A 17,761-nucleotide genomic window follows, 5' to 3' on the forward strand; every position below is an offset into this window, starting at 1 on the left:
TGGAAAGAAGTACCCTGGGGCTTCCCTGTATTAAATATCATGAGTTCGCTCATCCGGCCCTTCCTCTAAATGGGCTGTGAGACCAGCCCTGTAATAGATAACATGAGATTGCACACCCAGCTCCTTCCTTTAATTACCTGGCTGTTGGAATTAGGTCTCATATGTATATATTCCATATGCACATCTCATACCTGTATATTTGTATATATAATTACATAGTCTGTTGTGGCGTTTCTCCTTTAAGAAGGAGGAAAAATAGCCATAAGCTACAGACTGGGAGAAGATATTTTAACATGTATAGCTGACAAAAGATTAATATCCAGCATTAAAAAAGATTTTCTTCAAATCACTCAAAAACGCAAAATGATAAGGGGATACCGTTCTCACTCCTGCCAATTGGCGAAAATAGAAAAGTCTGACAAAACCACTCTTAGTCAGGAGGTGCAGAAATTGTAACTCTTAGTATGCCTCACGTGTGCGTAAGTTATTAGAGGTGCTTCAGAGAGCAGCTTGCTGACAGGTGGTGAACGTGGAGACCCACATGCTCTCTGACCTGGCATTTCCACTCCTCACACGTATTGTATTGCGAGAAGATATGAGCAAGACGGATACATTGTTATAGCAAATTTTACAAACAACTCAAATATCCATTGAGAGCAGAATGAATTTTTAAACTGGTATATTTATGCAATGGAATACTGCACCACAGAGCATTTTAAAATAGTGAATTAGATCTATGTTATCAGCATGGATAAAATTAAGAAAAATAATATTGAACAAATAAATCAACTTTCAGGAGGGTATGTACAGTATTTTATAGATAGATGTAGATATATAAATAGATACACACAATTACATTTTGAATAAGCAAAGTAGATAGTGTTTGTGAACACATGCATTAGAGCAGTAGTTTAAAAGCAGGTGTAGGAACCAATGACATCAAATTCAGGGTAGAAGTTACCTCTGGAGAAGGAGGAAGTGTGCATCCAAGAGAGACACATTGGACTTGAGCTGTAGCTCTAATACTTTATTCTTACGATGAAATCTGAAGCAAATTGCTAACATTTGATAGGTGGGTGCATGGGTATTCATTATATTGTTCTTTATAATTGCCTGTCTTGTTGAAATATTTTCGAACCCCGAGAATCATTCTCTAATCAAAGAGTAGGGTTCTTCTGTGGATCACTCATGGCTTGAGGGTGGGGGATGGTTGAGAGAAGCAGACCAGAGTACAAGGTAATCCCCAGAATGCCAATATTATAGCAGAAGACAGAGAAAAAGAGATGGAATTGGCTGTCTCAGTGTTTTTCCTCCATGTACAAACTGTAACACGGTTCTGTGAAGTGAGAGTCCTGACACCAAATGAGAACTTGAGTCAGAGAGGCAAGGAGTGCACCGGTTCAGACACCAGGTCAGACAGCAAGCCCCAAACCCAGAGGAGAAGCTCTGCTGCCGCTCCCACCCCTTCCCCGGAATCACCAGAGGCAGGAAAGCATCCTGCAAACAGGAATTTGTATTTGAGATGAGGAGATACACACATATAGAGAGAACAAAGTCTCATAAAATATTCGAAGAAGTCAGGGAGGCACCCAAAACAGCAAAGAGACCTAGTGACCACTGAACTGGTTAATAGAGACACGGAGGAAAACTCAAAAGTAAATAAAATTAATAGCTTCAGAGAGATTCAGGAATTTATCATGTACAACCAATTAAAGAAAAACAGACTGCTGTGAAAGAAAATAGCAGTTGGAATAACAGGAAATTGAAAATGTGAATTAAAAAAATCTCTCTTCAATAAAATAATTTTTAAAACCCCACATCTATCTTGAGTTGGAATATCTAGCCAAGAGAATACCTTGCAGAAGGAAATGGAAAGTTTGACAGAAAAACTTAAGGGTCTTAGGGATGGATATATAAGTTCCAACATCCGTATAATGGAAATTCCCAAAGGAGAGAGAAGAAAAAGTGGAAGGCGGCGGGTGGGGGTGGGGGCAGGGGGCAGTAATAAAAGAAAGAAGAGCATTTTGTGCAGCTGAAGATAATGAAAGTTTTCCTCCTTAGAGACTAGACAGGAGCAATGTTCATGATATCCAGGTGTCTCTCTGTGCTGGATTTTATAAAGAAAAAATAAAAATCTCCCTGGCCATTCTCTGTCTCACCCAGCGTCTTGATATTTTTAACTCATTGCAACACAAAAGGAACAGAGTGATCTGTGCCAGACAGGGCATCCCTTATTTTGCCAGTTTCCCCAAAATGTTACAGCTCCTTCCATCCTCATCCCCACTGGAGGTGGCGCTTCCAGACTGAATGAAATTTTATCAAGCTTCAGCATCTCTGGGCGTAAAGACATGTCTCCACTTTCATTTTAGCAATATACTATTTTCATTGTTTTGGTGATGAAGTATAAATAATTAAACCTCTCTTTCTCACTGGAGTTAAATATGTCTTTATAAACAGCCAAACAGACTGTATATAAATGGTGTTTCAATTTATCATTGTTTGGGAGCACTTTGGAGAAATGATTGCTATCAGGAAGGTATCTTGTAAACTATTAATTTTTCACATTTTCTGTTTTTCATACCAGGTCTTGCACAGTCAGGTTCTTGGGGTTGTTTTGATGAGTTTAACAGAATTGAGTTGCCTGTCTTATCAGTAGCAGCCCAACAAATTTATATCGTTTTGACAGCAAGAAAAGAGAGAAAAAAACAGTTCATTTTTTCTGATGGTGATTGTGTTGATTTAAACCCAGAATTTGGAATCTTCTTGACAATGGTGAGAACATAGGCTTTAAATGCAATTTGATTTAATTATTACAGACTTAAATAAAAGAAAGCATATATTAGTGGGTAAATGACTGACTGTCCAGAGGTCATGAGCTATTCTCACTTATTGAATTATGTTTTTTTGAGTAGTAAAAGTATCCCAGACAAAAGATAAAATGGTGGTATGTTCATGATAATGATAGCTACTGTTTATTGAGCACTTATTATGTGTAAGGTGCCGGGTTTAGTGTTATGTGTATTGTATCAGACAGGATAGCTGCAGTAACAAACAATCCCCAAGTCTTAGTGGCTTAAAACCACAGAAATTTATTTCTCCCTCACACCACATGTCTGTTGTGGGTGGAGAGGGCAGGGTTGGCTTTCTATGATCCTTACTCTGGTACTATCTTGATCACTGCTGGTTGCTGTAGCAAAGGAAAAAGACAACATGAAGAATTTTGCTCTGGTTCTTAGAGTTTCTGTCCAGAAGTGACACAGGTCAGAAGTCATTGGTTAAAGCAATTTCTATGTCCACGCCTAACTTTAAGGGGGTGGGGAAGTGCAGCCCTGTACTGTATTTTGTATGCTGGGTATTTTATAACTGAGGTGCCCAAGACTCAGGGAGATTTAAAAACTTGCTCAAGTCACACACCCAGTTAGAGAAAGACGTTACTATCTGTGTAACATCAAAACCTAACTACTTAATCTTTAGGTTTTTTCTTGGGTTTTCTCTGACACTTAATAAAGGATGATGGAAGTGATTTAATATCTCCAAAATAATTCATCAAGGTTCTATACCAAAGAACTGTAACAAATTCAGTTACCATGTGATTGGGGGCAGAGCTTTGAGATACAGTGTTGTAAAGATAGAAAACCGAAGGCATGAATAAATAGAATTTCCTATGAATTGGAGCAGTGAAATTAACGTTAAACCAGTTTTAATGTTTTTATATGTTCTCTGTACAGTTAAATCTCTAAATTTCAAGATAATACAAAGTACTCTGAGTTTTAAGAGTTCCAGTGGACGAAGATAAATTATAGGAAGCAAATTGGGAAAGTTTCTGATAAGCTTTATTATAAGCGAATATCCGGTAAAGCAGTTGGGGATAAATGATAATAATCCAGTAGTGGTCAGTTATAACTGAGGAAATGGGGTGAAGAAATTTACTCAGTGTGATGCTATGGTCTAGAAGAATATAAAAGGAGTTTAACATTCTCCCTGAAGTAAGAATGTTGGAAATATCAATTAGATATTGCATTAGGCTGTGAATAACTGAGACATGCCAAACAGTGGCTTAATACGTAAGGATTTATTCCCTTAAGATCCTTCTAGGTTTCTACTGAACCGTTTTTCATCTTCACGGTCACCTTATGACCAAAGATGCTACAGAAGCATCTCTGTTTTGCTGCAGTCAATTGATTGAATCAACTCCCTTCAAACAAATATAAAAGGATATTTTTTACCATGTGTCCGTTTGTATCTCACTGTGTAAAATTTAATCACACCAGCTGCAAGGCAGGCTGGGAAATGTAGTTTTTAATCTGGGTGGTGATGCACCCAGCTTGCCTTGGGGTTCTGTGGCTAGGTTAAGCAGAAGAGAAGGAGTGTTGAGAGGTAACCAGTGATCTCTGTATTCCCAGCGCCTCACAGGGTATCTGGCCTATTGATAGTGCCCAGTAAATATGTGGGGGTTGAAGGTTTCTTAATGCACATTCCTAAAATAACTGACCCCTCTTTGCCTTCCTTGTCTTTGAACCGTAACTTTCCCTTTGGACTTTTGGCTCTGACGTATCCTCAGCCTATTGTTACTTACTATGCCTTGGCTTCCTTTCCACCTCTACTTTTGACCTTTTCAATATTTTTCTCATCATATTCCTATTTCCCTTCACCCCCATGGTTTTTTTTTAATGGTATTTTGTCAGCCAAAGAGCTCTATAATTCTGACTGCAAAGAATAATTGAAGAGATAAAATAAAAATCACCTAAGTAAACTGATCAATATGAAATGCTGAATTTTCTTTCTCTTTCGATAACATACTTTAGGTCATAACTATCCCAGTATTTATTCAGTTTTCTTTTCTTTTCTTTCATTTTCTTTGCTATTTTCTTAACCAGTAGATACACATATGCTTAATTTTTGCTACACAAAGTGGTGTGTGTGTATGTGTGACTTTATTAGTAAAATGAAAATGGAAATATGTAAGAAGGAGTGGTGTGACGTTAATAAATATACATGGTCCAATACACATTTCTGAGAAAAGAGGGATGTTTTATGAATCTAATGTTTTTCAGTACTACCTTAGAATCTGAACTAGGGGTTTGAAATGTATTTGTATTCATGAAATTAAAATTATATCAACAATTAAATATTAAATATTTTTAACTTTTAGAACCCTGGATATGCTGGGCGCCAGGAACTACCAGAAAACCTAAAAATTCAATTTAGAACTGTTGCTATGATGGTTCCTGATAGACAGGTAAGCCTCAGGATTTAAAAGCATAATACTGTTTATGTTCTTTACCTGTTTTTCACTAAAATGGTTGAAAAATCTCACTGTCTTAATTTTCAGATCATTATGCGAGTTAAACTTGCAAGCTGCGGTTTTCTTGAAAATGTTATCTTGGCTCAAAAGTTTTATGTTCTTTACAAACTCTGTGAAGAGCAGCTTACTAAGCAGGTAACTTTTTATATCTATTTTTCCCCTAGCTATAGAACTTGATTTTTTACTTTGTAGTTTTGCCTTAATAAATGATAATCAGTGAGTTAAAAAAAAATCTCATTGCCTCTTTTCTAAAATATATTTATAATTAATTTGACCTATTGGTTATGTATTTTTAAAACCTTTTTATTCTGAAATGATTACAGATCCACAGGAAGTTGCAAAGAAATATATGAGGAGGTCCCGTGTATTCTTCACTGTGCTTCCTGCAATGTTGACATCTTATAACTGTAGCACAATAACAAAACCAGAAAACTGACATTGGTACAATGCACAGAGTTTACTGAGATGTCATCGATTGTATATGCACTTGTGTGTGTGTGTGTAGTTCTGTGCAGTTGTGCCATGTGTAGATTCATGTAACTGTCACCACAACCAACATATAGAACTGTCTATCACCATATGGTTCCCTCCTGCTGCCCCTTTATAGCCACCCCCACCTCTCTCCCAAATCTCTAACGCCTTGCAGCCACTAATCTTTTCTCTATCTTTATAGTTTTGTTATTTCAAGAATGTTATATAAATAGAATCACATAGTATATAACTTGTTAGTTATGCATTTTAAATCTATTTGCCTCTCAGACTGTATCAGACAGTCTTATTCTCAAAAGATACTTTAAGTGTGAACGCTGTATCGTACAGCTTCATCTTCCCAATGGAAGGGTCACTTTTCAGTCAAAGGAAAGGCGGGAGAATTGAGCTAGTAAAACTTTGCAGCTCAGCCGCTCTAAAACTGCAGTCTAAGTATCAGAATATCTATGTATACAGGATATCTGCATTTAGAGTTTTTCAACTAAATAATCTTTTTTCTCATTTTAGGTTCATTATGACTTTGGGTTGAGAAATATTCTGTCTGTATTGAGGACACTTGGATCTCAAAAAAGAGCCAGACCAGAAGATAGTGAATTAAGCACCGTCATGAGAGGACTAAGAGATATGAACCTTTCTAAATTGGTATCTTTTTTCTCTGAACTCACTCCTCTTTCAGGATTTTGACCTGGTTTCTTTCTATTCAGCTGAGAAAGGGGAGTTGGCTCACGTTATGCCGTGAGATTAATAATTGCAGGGAGAATAGGTGTGCGAAGCTACCACTGTGCTTCCAGAAGAAGGAAAAAAACTCCGTGGCTTTATTTGACCACCATGGCCTAGAAATGCATCTCCTTATCAGTTGTGTGCTGTAAAACAGCCTTCAGCCCCCAAACTTTAGTCCAATCCTTCACCATTATCCATAACGTAAGAGAAATACTAAGCATCAAAATCTGGATTCACAGAGAATCATGAGAACTTTTTGCTTTCTCTGTATTTGACTAGCTTGTCTCAGCTATGTGTGTCCCCAAATGTCAGCACCATTTCTACTTTCCAAAAATACGTTGAAAGTTTGCCTTGGAGATTATAATAGCTATTTCATGGCTTTCGTGCTTGTCACCTTTATGGCCGGGTTGTTTTGAACTAGCTGATGGACAGGTTCATGTGGTATTTATTCAAGGGTTCTATATGCTGTGTATTGTGTCCATGCCCTGGGAGTACCAGGTTGAGGAAGAAATGCTTCTTAGGAAGCTCATACTCTAGTTAGAAAAATGAACAATTAACATCTTTGTATTTCCATACTATTACAAAGCCTTGTCAGGGTGTTGTCTTGTTTGAGTCTCAGAGCAACCCTGTGGGATATGGATGGCTTGTGTGCTCATTGTCATTTTACTTATGAGGGAACAGAGACTCAGAGAGTTTAGAGAGCTCATCCACAGTCACAGTGGAGAAGCAGGAATAAAAATCTACATGACGTTCTGATGCCACGTCCTCTGCTCAGTGTCCTTCACTGCCTCCGTTAGATCGTAATATTCTTGAAACTCCTAGACAAGAATTCCAGAATGCATCAGGGGAGCCCTGGAGAGTAAGGAGAAATCAGAAGGGGTCAGCAGTTGGAAATGGGGTGATCTAGCATTCAAGACATAGCAAATAAGGATTAGAGTCACTTTACTCAAACCTACTGTTTATAAGAAAGGCAGAACTCTGCTCTGATGGTTTTCGAGCCAGTGTTGGATGAGCCAGTCACGCAAGGTTATGGACTTTTTCCTTATTTAAACAAAATATTAATATTCTATTCTTATGGGGTTGGGACTATTAATTGCTTGTTTTTAAGACTGATGTGTATATCTGTCTCTGAGAAGAAAAGCATTCATATGATAAAGTAATGAGATCAAACCTTGGAGCGGTAGATTATAAAACACATTGAATGCCAAGGAACTTTGGGTGCAATGATGTTGGTAATGTGGATTTGGTGGTGGTATTCAGGGAGAAAGTACTAGAGGGTACAATTCTGGTTAGAAGAGTAGTAAATGATTCTCTGGGCATGAAATGATAAGAGCTATGTGCTTCCTAGCTGGTTGATAAATATTTGTTGACTAAGTGAATTTAATCGATGCCATCTTAGGTTGATGAAGATGAACCCCTGTTCCTCAGCTTAATCAATGACCTGTTTCCCGGATTACAACTGGATAGTAATACTTATGTGGAACTACAAGCTGCAGTAGCCAACCAGGTTCAGATAGAAGGTTTGATTAACCATCCACCCTGGAATCTCAAACTTGTGCAGGTAAAGAAATTTTAATCTATTATCAGTATGACAGTAAGTGTGCATTGTTCAAGATTTCCATTTGAGGAGAAGAACTCATGATATTGGTCTTACTTGATGTAAATGTTGAAACTGAGTTAAAATACATCATTTCAAGAAGAGTCCTCAGGGGGATGTGTTGGTCCTAGAGGGATGGATGGGTTTACCCTGCCTCACAGTAATTTACTGAGGTTACTTATACCGTGAGAAGGTTGGATGGTAACCAGAAACTCAAGAATGGTTAGCAGGGGATAGTAGGTTATGAAAATCCAGGGAGATGGAATGATCCAGCTGACTTCTTGTGCTGATCTGGCAGTCTCACCCATGGCTGGGCACCTTCGCAGGGCATGGAGCCCTAGGAATCTGGCAGTGTTACTTTGCTCCTGCTTTGTGTGTGTGAACATGTTCACACCTACTCTACGACTTGAATCCTTTGCCTGTGTCTCTCAGTGTCTTTCTGTCCATCACATTTCATTCTTGTGACAACCACCCAACCACTTCATTAGCAGAGTCGAGAAGCTGTAGCAGACACAAAGTATTAAATCTCTGTGAGGTTGATGCTTTGGGGGTATTTTCCAGGGCTTTTGGAAAATGAAGGAACTGAAACTGTGGAGAGAGTTAAAAACTGCGTTTGAAAAATAACAATTCTTTTTTCAACTTACTGTTCTTGCCAGATTATAAGAAGTGCAAATATATGAGACATATCCAAATCTTACAAGGAAATAAAGTTTAAAAGTTTAAGTATTTTTCATCATCCATGTATTGGAAACCATGTAATTTTTTTTAATTTCTGGTAAAACATCATTTTTTATATATGCATATAGTATACTGAGTACTAAAATCCTAGCCATCTGAATGAGTGGGGGACTAGAATATTGTGTTCTTTTTAGATGTCAATAACATTAGTCTTTAAAATAATGTTACGGCTAGTGCTTTGTTTCTTTTAAACTATGGGTTACAGTAGTAATAAATTTCTATCTAAAATTTTAGGAGAATAACTCAAATTCTACCTCTGATCAGCTGTAAGGCCTTTGACCTCTTATATTTATTAAGGAAACAAAAGATGGGATGTTACAGTAGACACTGTCCACGTTCTAGGATGTCTCCTTGAGTGTCTTTCACCATTTCTCTGTGCCCCTTCCCCAGCTTCCATGTGACCCTCATACACACGTTCACCACTCCCTTCAGAAGGATGGAAGCCACTTGGGTTGGCAGCCCCGAATTGCAGGCAGTGCCGTGCCTGGGAGTTTATTTCCCACCCACCCCCCAAACCAATCTCTCCTTACTTAAGGACTGACGGATGATGGAGTAGGAAGGTCAAGCTCCCCTGCCTCCAGGTGGAACAAACACTGAGCTGTAACTTACTTTCCAGAGTGCCCTTCAGGACCAGTCTTAAGTCTGCCCTCTGCAGAATTTTGTCCTCAGTCACGCCTTGCTTGGCTTCTCCCCTCTCCTGTCCCACTTCCCCCACTCCCTTATCATTTTCTCCTGCGAGCATTCCCTGAATAAATCACTTGCACAGGAATCCTCATCTCAAATTGTGCTTCTGGGGAACCACAAGGCAGGTGTGTAGCTTGGATCTTCACCATGATTGTTTGTGTGGCTGCTTTCCACCACCAGGGGGCAATATCATCACATTGCATGCAGAGAAAGTGGAAAAATTGCTGGTTGTGTATCAGCAAACCCAAATCACAAGGAATAGTAGTTTGAGAAGCAAAAACTAAATCCTGAATTAATTATTTCCAAGATGTAATTCAAGTTCCAAAACGTCATTACTTTATTACTTATATCATTTTTATAAGGTGGTGCTAATCTGCTATCCACATCAGGTAAAACAAAAAACATCTTTTTACATTTTCTCATCTTTTAAATAGTGAGCTAGTTACTTTAATGAAGTGCTTATTGAAAGCCTTCTAAATATCAGCACCCTACTTCTATGAATGTCAGCAAAAGACTCATCAGTTACGTTTTTCAATTGATTGTCTCATTGCCTAGTTATACGAGACATCACTGGTACGTCACGGCTTGATGACTCTTGGACCCAGTGGTTCCGGGAAGACGACCGTTATAACAATCCTGATGAAGGCATTAACAGAGTGCGGAAGGCCTCACAGAGAAATGCGAATGAATCCAAAAGCTATTACCGCGCCACAGATGTTTGGCAGACTGGACACTGCTACCAATGACTGGACAGATGGGATTTTTTCTACACTGTGGAGAAAAACGTTAAAAGCTAAAAAAGGTATACATAAACTCTCCTTTGGGATTATTTTATTCCTGCCAGTTTATGAATAACGCAATTATTTGTTGAATTTTCTGCTTTAATTATTTGCAAGTGAAAAGTGATTTTCTGTTTTAATTGTTTGCAGGTGAAAATATTTTCCTTATTTTAGACGGCCCTGTAGATGCCATTTGGATCGAGAACTTAAATTCTGTGTTGGACGACAATAAAACTCTCACGTTGGCTAATGGAGATCGCATCCCCATGGCCCCTAGTTGTAAGCTTTTGTTTGAAGTCCACAATATCGAGAACGCCTCTCCTGCCACGGTGTCGAGGATGGGCATGGTTTACATCAGCAGCTCTGCCCTCAGCTGGAGGCCCATATTACAGGTGAGGATGAGAGACCTGCAGAAGCAGGCTCAGCATCTTTCCATGGTTCACTTTCTTAACAGACAGAGATTCTGTTTCTTTGCTGCAGGCTTGGCTGAAGAAGCGTACTACACAGGAGGGTTCACTGTTCCTAGCTCTGTATGATAAAATATTTGAAGATGCATATACATTTATGAAACTAAACCTCCATCCAAAAATGCAGCTCTTAGAGTGCAACTACATTATGCAAGTAAGATTTTTGTTTGTGCATTCACTACTTACACTTGAGGTATTTGTTTCAACTTAGTTGCAGCTTAGGGGCATCTGAAATAGAAAATTCGTGCAGTCCACAGAAATCTTCTTATGATGTGGCTATGAAAGCTCTGAGAAGTTTGATTTCTATTAAAGATCTCATTAATGCTCTTACTGCCGTCTCTTTATTATTTTCACTTCCCAGAGGGCTGTTGTCAGGGGCAGAGAAATGAACTGTCTTTCCCACCGTTAAGCTTAGCCACCTTCCCAGAAAGTGCATTCAATAATGAGAGTAGACAGAACAAATAAAGCTGGCAGTTCTACGGAAACATACAGAAAGGGGCTGGTGGCCGTCAGGAAAACTTGGATGGCAATCTTGGCTTTGCAGGTTTAATAAATATCAGATAGGGAAAACTTTAAGCAATTCTCTGAGTAGTTGGTAGTTTTTTTCTTATACTCAGTTTTCCTTATTAGTCTTTGGAAAAAACAGAAGTAATCATAGATTTTTAAAGGCTCTCCCGATTCTAGTGAATAGGTGATTTCTCATTATCCATTCTAGGGTTTGGATTCTCTTAGTGTAAGTGCTGTCCATCAGTGAGGGTGGGTAGGTTAGGAATAATACATAAGGCCCAAATCAATGAATTGTTTAGTGATTACTTTAAACTGCATTATATAAGTAAAAATCTTATCTTGAAATAATTTTGTTTTTAAAAACTGAGGTTGTCTTACCCTAGATGGATTTCTTTCTGATGGGGGTTGGCACACATTTTTTTAAAGGAAAGATAGTAAATATTTTCAGCTTTGCATAATTCTCTGTCTCAACCACGCAGCTCTGCTGTTATATTGTAAAAGCAGCCAGGCTCAATGCGTATGTGAATGTTACTGTGTTTCATTAAAACTTTATTTGCCAAACAGGTGGCTGACCCCTGGGACCACAGTTTGCTGAGCCCTGCAAAATCGTTAGAAAGAACTAAAATCTTTGATCTAGAAAATTTGGAGTAACCAAACCTTAGAACCAGAAACTTTCTTAGTGTAGGCCTTCTTCTTTTCAGATCAGGAAACTGAGACTCAGAGAGATTAGTGGCGTGAGCTGGGGGTAGAAACCACACCTCCAGATTCCCAGGTTAGCATCCTTTACTGCGAGACCCTGCAGCCCTTCTAAACAGATGGCCTTTCTTCTAAATGCTGTTGGCTCTAGGACAGTGATCAAGCAGTATCTGGATATATTTTTTTTCTTCTCTCTTTCCCTCCTTCATTTACATTTATTATTATTTTAAAATTTTTGTATAAAAAATTTAAATATAAAGATTTATTTTATTATGTTTCAAATATTTTCAGTCTCTCAATCTCCTGGAAGGTTTGATTCCCTCCAAAGAAGAAGGTGGTATTTCATGTGTCGAACATCTTCATAAATTATTTGTGTTTGGCCTAATGTGGAGTTTAGGAGCCCTTCTGGAATTGGAAAGCAGAGACAAGCTTGAAGGCTTTTTACGAAATCATGAAAGCAAGTTAGATTTGCCGCAAATACCTAAAGGCACAAATCAAACCATGTATGAGTTTTATGTTACAGATTATGGTAAGCACAGTGACTTACACTTGAAATGAAATGACATTTTTTAAGTGGGAAGAATGTAAACTCTTCTGTGGACAAATATTAAACCAGTTATGAATAACATAATTGCTAATACCATTTTTAAAGGCTATATATGCAAAGAATAGTAGAATTTTCCATATTGGCTACGTCAGAAACTGATATAGGGACTCTTGACTTCTCCTTTTAGAGTGGCCTAAGTGACATACATAAGCTAGCAATACCTCTTGCCTCGCCTACTTTGTAATGCCTGAAGAGGAAAGGTAGCAGTGTAGAGAACACAGACGTTTCATGATGCAAAGCACGGTAATGCGCATAACAGAGCAGTCTCACAACTTCCCTGTGGGAAATGTCAGAATAAGTAGAGAATGAACCAAGCAGATGGTATCCTACTTACATGTAGCAGACTCAGCCAGGTCCAGTGCTGTCACCTCAGCCCCCAGCCTCCCGTGTGTGGCAGGGCCCAGCTCACCTCTCACCAAAAGAAATGCCCGTGAGCATGGTGCCTTTATCCAGAGCCAACCTCCCATTTTTTCTAAGTTCCAGAGAAGAAAAAGTATCCTTCCTAAAAACTGTATTTACCCCTGATTCTTCCTAAACCCCCAAAACAGCAAAAGTATTTTTTTTGTTTTAATGCATAAATCAAAAGGGTAAATACAACAGGAGAATAGACAGTAATGATGACATTTTGAATGCAAGAGAGCAGAAAAGTAAGTGGCAACTGATTTAGCACACTAGGCAAAGGGAAGCCCTAAACCGGCAGAGGGAAGAGTTGAGAAGCAATGTAGTGTACGCCACAGAGCCTTCAAAGGGTTCAGGCATCGGAAACTGGGGTGAAGGTGGAGGTGAAAACCAGAGGGATGCTTGTAAGTCTGTTTAAGAAACAGACCTCCAGGTCCTCTTTCCAAAGCCAGGCTGCTAGACAACTGTACCTACCTCACACTGGCCAAAGAATTATTGTTTGAAGATTGTAAAACACAGGGTTGCGTAGACTTAGGGGACACCAGGCGCATTTGAAGAGTATGAGAATCATGCTGAAAATGGGGATTAAGTGAAAGTTTGTGTTTTAAAGCACCTTTATAAAGAGAGTGAGGTAAATGAATTTTTCTGCTGGCCATCTTTAACAGATTGACCAATAATTCTACAGCAAGTGATTAGATGTATTAAAAATGTGGAGTGATAAAAGGGAGCTCTAACTCCAAAAGTAAACTAGCAATTAAATGTATCCTTAAATCTAGATATGAATTCCTTTTGAATCCAGAGCCAACCGAAAGATAGTTCTTTGAAGAGATCAATAAATTTGATAAATCTCTCATCAGAGATATCAAGAAAAAAAAGAAGACATAAATTAGCATTGTCCAGAATGAAAGAGGAAACATCACTACAGATCCTACAGACATTAAAAATAAGAATGAATATTAGAAACAACATTGTGAAAAATACATTTGACAATGTAGATGAAGTGAACAAATTCCTCGAAAGATAAAAACTACCAAACTTCATCAAGAAGAAATAGATATCCTAAATAACCCTATATCTAGTAAAAAAAATTGAGTTTCTAATTAAAACCTTCACAAAGAAAACTCCAGGCTTAGGTGACTTCACTGGTGAATTCTACCAAATACTTCAGGAAGAAATAATACCAATTCTACAAACTCTTCCAAAGTATATAAAATGTATAAGGAAGAAACACTTCCCAGCCCATTGTATGATGGTATTATCCAGGTACTAAAACCAGAGAAAGACATTACAAGAAAAGGAAGCTTTATATAGATTAGTATTCCTCAGGCACATTGACATAAATTTCCTAATAAAATTTTAACAAATTAAATCCAATAGTATATAAAAGGGATAATATGTTAATTCCAAGTGGGCATTTATTCTAGGAATGGAAGGTTGGATTGACATTTGAAAACCAATCAATATAATTCACCATATTAACAGACTAAAACCCAAACAAACCATACAGTCATCTAAATAGATGCAGAAGAAGCATTTGGCAAAATTTAACATCCTTTCATGATGAAACTCACAGTAAACTAGGAACAGGAGCTTTATCATTCTGATAAAGGGCATCTACAAAAAAGCTAACAATACACTTAATGGTGAAAGACTAAATACTTACCAAGATTAAGAACAACACAAGGATATTCTTTCTTATCACTTCTTTTTTTTTTTTAATTTTTCTTTTTTTCAGATGTACTTCATATTTCAAATTCTGGATACATTTCTTATCACTTCTATTCAGCATTGTATTAGAGATTATAGACAGTGCAATAATGTAGTAAACAAACAAACAAATAAATAAATACCTACAAATTGGAAAAGAACAAGTAAATCTCTCTTTATTTGCAGATGATATGACCATACGTAGAATCCTTAAAAAAGTTATTAGAACTAGTAAATGAATTTAGCAAGGTCACAGGATGAAAGAACAATATGTAATAATAAGCCGTATTTTTCTATGCTCACAACAAACAACTGGAAATTGAGATTTTAAAATACCATTTAAAATAGCATCCCAAAAGTAAAATACTTAGGGATAAATTTAACAAAATATGTGTAAGATCTGTATACTGAAAACCACAAAACTGTACTGAGAGAAATTAATGAAGCCCTAAATAAATGGAGAGAGAGATCATGTTTATGGACCAGAAAACTTGATATTGTTAAGATGTTATTTCTTTGCAAATTGATATACAGATTCAGGGCATCATAGTGAAAATCTCAATAGGCTTTTTTGTTGTTGAAAGTTAGAAATGGATTCTAAAATTATATGGAAATGCAAAGAACCTAGAATAACCAAATCAGTTTTTAAAAGACAAAGTTGGAGCACTCGCGTGACCTAATTTCAAGGCTTACAGTAAAGCCAGAGTAATCAGCACAGTGTAGTATTGGTGGAAGGGTATATATATAGATCAACGAAGGAGCATAGAGTTCAGAAATAGACCCACACATATGTGGCGAGTTGATTTTTGACAAAGACGCCAAGGTAATTCAGTGGAGAAAAGGACTGGCTTTTCAGCCAGCGGTGCTAGAGCAACAGATCAGGCAAATGTTAAAAAAAAAAAAAAAAAAAAAGAGCTTTGACTCTTACCTCACACTATCCACAAAACTCATCTTAATAATTAGCTCAAAATAGGTTATAAACCTAAACATAAAAGCTAAAACTATAAAATTTCTAGAAGAAGGCAAAGAATATTTGTGTCATTGGGTTAAACAAAGATTTCTTAGATAGGATCAAAAAAGCCCAAACCATAGAAGAAAAAATTGGTAAACTGGACTTTATAAAAATTAAAATCTTTTGCTATTTAAAAGTCGCTGTTAAGAAAATAAAAAGTGCTGAGCCAGCCCTGATGGGCTAGTGGTTAAGTTTTGGTACTCACTGCTTTGGTGGCCTGGGTTCACGTCCTGGTCCCAGAACCACACCACCTGTCTGTCAGTAGCCATGTTGTGACGGTAGCTCCCATGGAAGAACTAGAAGGACTTACAAGCAGGATATACAACTGTGTACTGGGACTTTGGGGAGGAAAAGGAAAAAAAAGAGGGAGATTGGCAACAGACGTTAGCTCAGGGCCAATCTTTCCTTGAAAAAAGGAAAAAAAGTCTGCAAAATGGGGAGAAATAGTTGAAAAGTATATAACTGATAAAAGAGCTTTATCCAGAATACATAAATAACTCTTAACAGTTCAGTAATGTGTAGACAGCCAATCTAAATTTTTTTTTAAAAATGGGCAATAAATTTAAGTAGATGCTTCACCAAAGAAGATATATGGATGGTGAAAAAAGCTCTTGAAAAGGTATTCAATGTCATTGGTCGTCAGGGAAATGCAAATTAAAACTACAATGGGATATCATTATACAGCTACTAGAATGGCTAAAGTTAAAAAATATTAATAATACCAATATTGGCGAGGATGTGGAACAACTGGGACTCTCATAGATTACACAATGATACAGCCACTTTGGAAAATAGTTTGCCAGTTTCTAAAAGTTAAACATACATTCACCATATGACGTGATTTTTTGCAAGGAAACTTGAAATTGAGGTTATTCCTCCAGTGACGAATATTTGCTTTACTGCTCAAATATGTGCTCCTCTGCTCTCTTTCCATGCATTCGTGTACACAGTAACTTTTTTTTTGCACAATCCTGAATCATAGTATAATCTTTTTAAAGACGTTTAAAATAGCAGTTAAACTCAACAATGCAATATCAACAATGCAAGCAATTCAATTTAAATGGCAACAATTTGAGTATCTCTGACCAAGTTTGCCTAGCCAACAGTGATGGATCGACTGTAAGCCATCGTAGATTGTAAGGCGCATTCCAGAGATGCTAAAATGCTAAATTCCAGAGAAGTTGCAATTCATCCACAAAATTCTCTGTAAAAAAACAAATTTTTTTTCTTAGCATTGATGAAATGTAGTAATAATAATTTTTACAGCAATAATATCAGTCAGTAAGTAAGTCAGGAGTCTGGGTTCTCTATTACACTAAGTTTAGGGCCACATTTGTTTTTCCCATCTCTCACAGTCATCAGTCATTGCTTTCTTGGTCTTTCCCATGCTTTCAGTCGATGTGGATTTCCTACCGGATACTAAACACGTCATTGGTTTTACCACTAGCTGATTCTAATTCCATTTCAGGCCAGATCTCTCTAGGTGAAAAATTTAGCAATTTAAAAACTGACTTTGCAAAGAGGCAAAACAAATTTAAATTATCAAATGCCACATACGTTAGATAAGCAGACGTGTTTACGTATTTTACGAAAATGTTTTAAATACTTAAGAGATTCTGTTGATTGTTTATAACACTTGCATTTTTGTTTTCCAAGACGACTTTCGAAGAATGCAGTTTTATTAAAATCAATTTTTGCTTATTTTATAGGTGATTGGGAGCACTGGAATAAGAAACTTCAGCCATATTATTATCCAACTGACAGTATCCCAGAATATTCATCAATTTTGGTTCCAAATGTTGACAATGTTAGAACAAATTTTTTGATAGACACCATTGCAAAACAACATAAGGTAAGCTTGTTAGTTTCTTAGGTGATTGCAAACCGTGAAGGAAACATCCCTTTTCACACACTACAGATAGAAAAATTAAATTCCAGCACAAGGGGTGGAAGTAGTGTCATTTGAGGGAAACGTTTGACAAATGAACGCCAGGTCCCAGGATACACTTAGCTCAGTATCGCCTGAATTGCATACGCCCACCTTGCTAAGGAAA

The 17,761-nt window shown here is 37.4% G+C and overlaps 1 protein-coding gene across 1 annotated transcript in view; it reads left to right on the top strand.

Moving 5' to 3' along the window:
- DNAH8 (dynein axonemal heavy chain 8) overlaps positions 1 to 17,761 on the top strand; it is a 283,834-nt gene that overhangs the window by 134,167 nt on the left and 131,906 nt on the right. The window contains exons 45-54 of the mRNA XM_070245526.1: positions 2,585 to 2,772; positions 5,153 to 5,239; positions 5,333 to 5,440; positions 6,302 to 6,436; positions 7,914 to 8,075; positions 10,089 to 10,335; positions 10,463 to 10,704; positions 10,793 to 10,933; positions 12,274 to 12,511; positions 17,417 to 17,559. Coding sequence (XP_070101627.1) covers positions 2,585 to 2,772; positions 5,153 to 5,239; positions 5,333 to 5,440; positions 6,302 to 6,436; positions 7,914 to 8,075; positions 10,089 to 10,335; positions 10,463 to 10,704; positions 10,793 to 10,933; positions 12,274 to 12,511; positions 17,417 to 17,559 — 1,691 coding nt within the window. The remainder of the gene's footprint in view (positions 1 to 2,584; positions 2,773 to 5,152; positions 5,240 to 5,332; positions 5,441 to 6,301; positions 6,437 to 7,913; positions 8,076 to 10,088; positions 10,336 to 10,462; positions 10,705 to 10,792; positions 10,934 to 12,273; positions 12,512 to 17,416; positions 17,560 to 17,761) is intronic.

This window comes from Equus caballus, chromosome 20 (genome assembly GCF_041296265.1).
Source record: "Equus caballus isolate H_3958 breed thoroughbred chromosome 20, TB-T2T, whole genome shotgun sequence".
NCBI classification, from domain to species: Eukaryota; Metazoa; Chordata; class Mammalia; order Perissodactyla; family Equidae; genus Equus; species Equus caballus.